General features: G+C 55.1%; 2 protein-coding genes across 2 annotated transcripts in view; one reads left to right on the forward strand and one right to left on the reverse strand.

Annotated features, from left to right (window-relative positions):
* Positions 1–1,831, forward strand: part of SEMA4B (semaphorin 4B) — a 25,320-nt gene extending 23,489 nt beyond the window's left edge. Inside the window, exons 13-14 of the mRNA XM_007470572.1 lie at positions 486–571; positions 842–1,831. Of these exons, the coding sequence (XP_007470634.1) occupies positions 486–571; positions 842–1,584 (829 nt within the window). The 3' untranslated portion in view covers positions 1,585–1,831. The remainder of the gene's footprint in view (positions 1–485; positions 572–841) is intronic.
* Positions 1,832–3,116: 1,285 nt separating this feature from the next.
* Positions 3,117–5,886, reverse strand: part of CIB1 (calcium and integrin binding 1) — a 3,256-nt gene continuing 486 nt past the window's right edge. The window contains exons 3-7 of the mRNA XM_007470533.1: positions 4,798–4,906; positions 4,032–4,182; positions 3,794–3,912; positions 3,618–3,706; positions 3,117–3,376 (exon numbers count right to left, since the gene is read on the reverse strand). Of these exons, the coding sequence (XP_007470595.1) occupies positions 3,355–3,376; positions 3,618–3,706; positions 3,794–3,912; positions 4,032–4,182; positions 4,798–4,906 (490 nt within the window). The 3' untranslated portion in view covers positions 3,117–3,354. The remainder of the gene's footprint in view (positions 3,377–3,617; positions 3,707–3,793; positions 3,913–4,031; positions 4,183–4,797; positions 4,907–5,886) is intronic.

Genomic DNA, 5,886 nt, shown 5'->3' on the forward strand with positions numbered 1-5,886 from the left:
TTTTTTTTTTTTTTTTTTTTAATATTTATTTACTTGGCTGCACCGGGTCTCAGTTGCAGTACACAGGATCTTTCGCTGCGGCACAGGGGCTTTTCTCTAGTTGTGGCACGCAGACTCTAGAGCGCGTAGGCTTAGTTGCCGCGCGGCTGTGGGATCTTAGTTCCCCGACCAGGGATTGAATTCACATCCCCTGTGTTGGAAGGTGGATTCTTTACCACTGGCCCACCAGGGAAGTCCCTACAGTAACTTTTAACTGAAGTAAATACTGTGTAGACAGAGGAGATGCCGGCCCAAACCCCGCAGGGTGGGGAATCCACCCAGGGAAGCCGCCTGCCTTTCACCCCCGCTTTGGGCCTGGTGGTCCCTGAGCCCTTCTCCAGGCCCACATCTGCAGGGCTGCGTGAGGGCGTATGCTGCACGGAGGGTGGGCAGATGCGGTCTTGCGGGGGTTCCTGGCCCATCCCAGACTCTTCTTTGGTCCTCAGGCCATGGATCCAGGACATCGAGGGAGCCAATGCCAGGGAACTCTGCAACACTTCCTCGTCCAAGGCCCGGACTTCTGTACCAAGAGGTAAGGTGCCCCATCAGGGTGGAGGAGAGGTGGGGGTCTAGTGTGCCTAGAAGGCTCCTGCAGCCACTGCTGTGTGTAAATGCCTTTCCTCACTTCCTCACCCCTTTGGCCCTGCAAGCAGGACCCTGGCAAGTGAGACCCCCAGTCCCCGAAGTCCCCAGAGTTGCTGTTACAGCATGAGGACCATAGCACAGAGGGAGGTGGGTGAGCCTGGGGCTACCGTGGACGTCAGCCCCCCTTTACCCGGGACTGTGCCTCCTTTGCCTGCAGGCGAGAAGCATTGTGAGCCAGTCCAGTTCCAGCCCCACACGGTGAACACCTTGGCCTGCCCCCTCCTCTCCAACTTGGCAACCCGGCTCTGGCTGCACAACGGGGTCCCCATTAATGCCTCGGCCTCCTGCCGCGTGCTGTCCACCGGGGACCTGCTGCTGGTGGGCAGCCAGCAGGAGCTGGGGGAGTTCCAGTGCTGGTCGCTAGAGGAGGGCTTCCAGCAGCTGGAGGCCAGCTACTGCCCAAAGGTGGTGGAGGACGCAGTGGCAGACCGAGCAGACCAGAGTGGCAGCGTGCCCGTCATCATCAACACGTCTCGGGTGAGCGCACCGGCCAGGGGCAAGGCCAGCTGGGGTGCAGACAAGTCCTACTGGACCGAGTTCCTAGTGATGTGCGCGCTGTTCGTGTTCGCCATGGTGCTTTTCATTTTATTCTTCCTCTACCGGCACCGGGGCGGCATGAAAGTCTTCCTGAAGCAGGGGGAGTGTGCCAGCGTACACCCCAAGACCCGCCCAGTGATACTGCCACCTGAGACTCGGCCGCTCAATGGCATGGGCCCCCCTAGCACCCCACTCGACCACCGAGGCTACCAGGCTCTGTCGGACAGCTCCCCAGGGCCCCGGGTCTTCACAGAGTCAGAGAAGAGGCCACTCAGTATCCAGGACAGCTTCGTGGAGGTGTCCCCGGTGTGTCCCCGGCCCCGGGTCCGCCTGGGCTCTGAAATCCGGGACTCTGTGGTGTGAGAGCAAACTTCTAGAGGCGGCCTCCCTCTAGGGGCCAGGAGTGCTCAGAGAGGGTCGGCTGGACCCCTGCTCCTCGTGGAACACAGCCGCGGTGCCCAGCCCTTGGGAGCGATGGAGCCAGCTCGCCTGGTGTCAAGCGACAAGGCCCCTCCACCCTAGATGGCCACAGCCCCACAGGGCCTGGCTGAAGATTGGGGCCTGCCCGGGTGGGCAGAACAGTGCTCCTTATGTAAACTGAGCCCTTTGTTTCAAAACAGTTGAAAATGTGAAACAAGAGAAAACAGTGAGAGAACACAGAATGCCATGCACACGGCCGGCCCAGTCTCCGGACTGGGAGGGCTCATCCAAAGTGGTTGCTGGAGACAGAGTTGGACATGCCACACCAACTGGCCTCTTCCACCTTCCGCCTTATCCTACTGCCACAGGCTGCCCCTTCTCACTGCAGAGCCAGGGGCCAGCTCAGGCTCCAGTGGGTCCAGCCTCGCCAGCTGGCCAAGTTGTTGCAGCCATCATCCTGTCACCTCAGGGACCGGAGGGCCACGCTGGCACCACAGCCCTCACGAGGCCCTGGGCTCAGACCCACCTCCTGGACCTTTCCGGCCTGTATCAGGCTGCGGCCACATGAGACAGACAGAGGGCAGCGTGAGCCCAGGAGAGAGTATATGACAATGTACACCTTCCCTCGGAATTCCAGGAAGACTGTTGCCTGCCTTCCTCCATCCCAGCCTGCAAACCTGTGTCCCTTTTCCCCACACCTGCCCTAGCCTCCTCTTCAAAACCAGTTCCCAGTTCACCCCTACACCTTGCAGCCTCCACTCTAAGGGATGTTGATACTGCCCAGCACAGGGGCCCTGAGTTTATGTGGGTTTTGTATTCTTTTTAATAAAATGCACTTTACTTTTTTTTTTTAATAAAATCTAAAGAATTGAAATTGAATCATGCCCCTTCCAAAAAGCAAAGGACTGTTGCTTTTTGAGGCTGGTATAGTTCTTTGAGTTCTGGGAGGTTCTAGGCCTCCTCTTTCAAGTGCTAGTGGGCCAGAGCCAGCCCAGCCTGGCTAACCACACCTCCCAGCAGAGCCAGGTTCTTAAAGTGGGGAGTTTAACCAACACACTGATGGGCAGGAGAGGGGATTTGTTCACTTTACTTTAGTCCCTTTACTTTGCATCCCCAGTTCAGTTCAGGGATGGGGCACAGGGGACAAGGTCTTGAGTTTTCTTGTTTTAACTTGAAAAGAATTTTTATCTTTAAAATGATCATATAGTAAAACTAACTTTTTTCTTTTAGTACACAGTTCTGCAAGTTTTAACACATATATAAATTCATGTAACCACCACCACAAATCAGGATACAGAAGAGTTCCACGCCTCATGTTACCCTTCATACTCACACCCTCACAAGGGGTGGGAAGCACGGGGTACAGCCTGACTTCCTGCTGTCCGCTTCTTTAGATCCTTATTCCCAGTGTGACCGAAGGCTCCTAGAAGTCCACTCCTTCCTCATGCCAGTGTTTCTAGTGTCACACAAAGGCCCAAAACTTCTAAACCTTTATTATTGATTAGTAGAAACACAAACAGCGATGACAATAACAGTGAGAAGGGGAGAAGCCTTGACATGGAGGACCCTCCCCTGTCCCAGGCAAGACTGTGCAGTGCCACCTCCAGGCTGGGCCAGCTTGGCTGGCCCTGGCAACACAGGGGTAACCTTGGCCGTGGCTCAGCAGTGGAAAGTTTCTTCGACAGGCTGCCGGGACACACGCTGTGGCTCCTGTCACAGGACAATCTTAAAGGAGCTGAACAAAAGAAGAGTGCGCTGGGTTTTCTGCTGGCAGAGGAAGGTAGGGACTAAACCCAAACTTACCTACCTCTCCCCCAAGACCCTTCAGAATGGGCTGTGTCCCATATCTGTGAGTCCCCTCTAGAAGAGCTACTCTACTACATTCAGAGGAAGCAGGAGGCTTTCTCTAACCCCAGGTACCGTCTCCCATAATAACGTCGCAGACTCAGTGCAGCAAATGAGCACCACAGTCATACCTGGCAAAGTCTGGTGAGCGGGAGATGACATGCTGGAATTCAGAAAGATTGATGGTCCCATCCCTATCAATGTCAGACTCTTCTAGGATCTGGGAAAGGGAAAGCTTCAGGCCAAAGCCCAACCCTTCCCTCCTGCTCCCCGGCCCGGCCCAGCCGAGCCCGGCCCCGTTGCTCACATTGTCGATGAGCTGCTTCATCTCTGAGGCACTGAGCCGTGTGTCCTCACCCTCTCCCGTGAGGCAGTTCACGAGCTGGCTCAGGTCTTCTCTGTTCAAGGTTCCGTCATCATCAAAATCTAGAATGCAGACACAGGAAGCCAGAAAGGATGTGGTCAGGATGAGCTCCCAGCTCCCAAGCAGTACCCCCGCAAAGACCACGTTGGAAGGGGTGGTCCACCCGGCCCCTGGTTCTTACCGAAGATGCGGAAGGCATAGTGGGACTTGATGTCTGGGGTGGCTGTGTCACTGAATACACTGAGGAGGTCCAAGAAGTCCTCAAAGCTCAGGCTGTCTCTGGTTGGGGAAGTGGAGAAGACCCTGCAGATTCGCTCCTTGAAGGGGTTGGCCTAGGCAAGAAAGCCTTCTATGAATGCCACAGGATGCAGCCCAGATCACACACTCAAACCCCACTGGGAAACTGGAGGGAACAGTTCAGGCTCTCGAGGGGAGAACGATCAGTGCTTTGGGGCCAGCACGGAGCTCAGGAGGACCAACGACCCAGCTGGGGACGGCTTCCCAGGAGTCAGAGCTTAACCCAAAGGCAGGCCTGGGAGCACAGAAGGAAGAGGAAGGCATCCTAAGCAAAGAGGACAAGATGGGCTGGTTATTTTAAAACACAAAACATTTCACTGAGCACTTACTGTGTTATAGGCACTAGGCCAGGCACTTTGCATAGCAATTTTCACAGCAGCCCTATGGAGAGCAATCAGCCTCTGGAACAGGGTTTCTCAAGCTTTAATAAGGTAATTCAACTCCTCTTAAAGGATAAGACTTGTTTGAACCTCCAAGAATATGTCTGAGAATCCCAGGTTGCAAAACACCCTTCTATATAATTCCCTTGGATGATTTTAGTAAAGCCCTAGCCCCTAGGAAATCAGGGCTAAAAAGGGAAAAGACTGGAATGGGGACCAGTGACCACATGATCTCAAAAGGAGTAGCAGAGGGAGGCTGGGGGCTGGCACCTTGAGCTCTGGAAGGCTGAGGATCTGCTCCAAGGACACTCGTGCCTGCAGTGACTCTTCCACACTCCGGTGCTCCTGGGGAAGAAGCTCACAAAACCGCCTGTGGGCTCTGGCAGAAGGAGGGGAACCTGTTGTTGTCCCTTCCTGAGTGTATTACATCCCCACTCCTTGCCTTGCTACCCATTATAAACCAGGTGAGGAGCTAAGCCCCATACACAGTATGTCTGAGTCTCAGGCATAAGCCAAGAGGAGATATATCACAAGACAATATAGGCTGGGAGTCCATTCTTGCCATGGGTATTGACTGTGGGCCCACTGTGTCCCAGGCACTGGGCCCTGGTTCTAGACCCCCTGAGGGATAGAGAGGTCTGGGAAGGAGCCAGAAGTTGGTCCTGAAGAACAAATGAAAAGAGCTGAACTGAAATCTCATTTCAAGAATCTCCTGCTGCTCCTCAAAGCAGCTACCCTGAACTATCTCCTCCTTAGGCACCATCTCATTCCCACTGGGATTACTTTTGCCCAGAGAAGCTCAGGAATCTTCTCACTCAAGTGCCCTGGCCACATAAAGCTTGCCCACGGCTAGGAAGGGGGTTCCAGTCCCAGTTCAAATTCTCCTACTCAGTCTTAGGCAAATTATCAAACTGTTCCATTGTCCCCATACCTCCGTCGTGAGGGTTAAATTAGGTAATGTAGACAACCTCGTAGCACAGCCTGGCACATGGCAAGTGCTCAATAACCGTTAACGGTTACTGTATTATTCAGGTAAAGGAGGAGCCAGGCTCCCCAAGTAGGTAAAGCAGCCCAGAACTACAGCAGCCCCTGCCGGACTGGAGCAGGAACTTCGGTTATGCAGAAGCCAGTGGAGCGAGGTCAAAGAGCACCCAACTTTGGCTGGAAGCCGCGAGGTGACTCCACGGTGCACAGCTGCGGCCGCCGGCGCCAGCGGGGAGGTCGTGCCGGCAAGAGGGCACAGCCTAGTGCCCGGGGCCCTGCACTCCAGTTCCGGGGCTCAGCTCCTGACCTCGGGCAGGCCCCTGCCCCTCCCTCTGGCGGGGCCTCAGTTTGCCCACCTGTAAGACAGAGCCTCCC

Source organism: Lipotes vexillifer, unplaced genomic scaffold (assembly GCF_000442215.2).
Source record: "Lipotes vexillifer unplaced genomic scaffold, Lipotes_vexillifer_v1.1 scaffold412, whole genome shotgun sequence".
Taxonomy (NCBI): domain Eukaryota; kingdom Metazoa; phylum Chordata; class Mammalia; order Artiodactyla; family Lipotidae; genus Lipotes; species Lipotes vexillifer.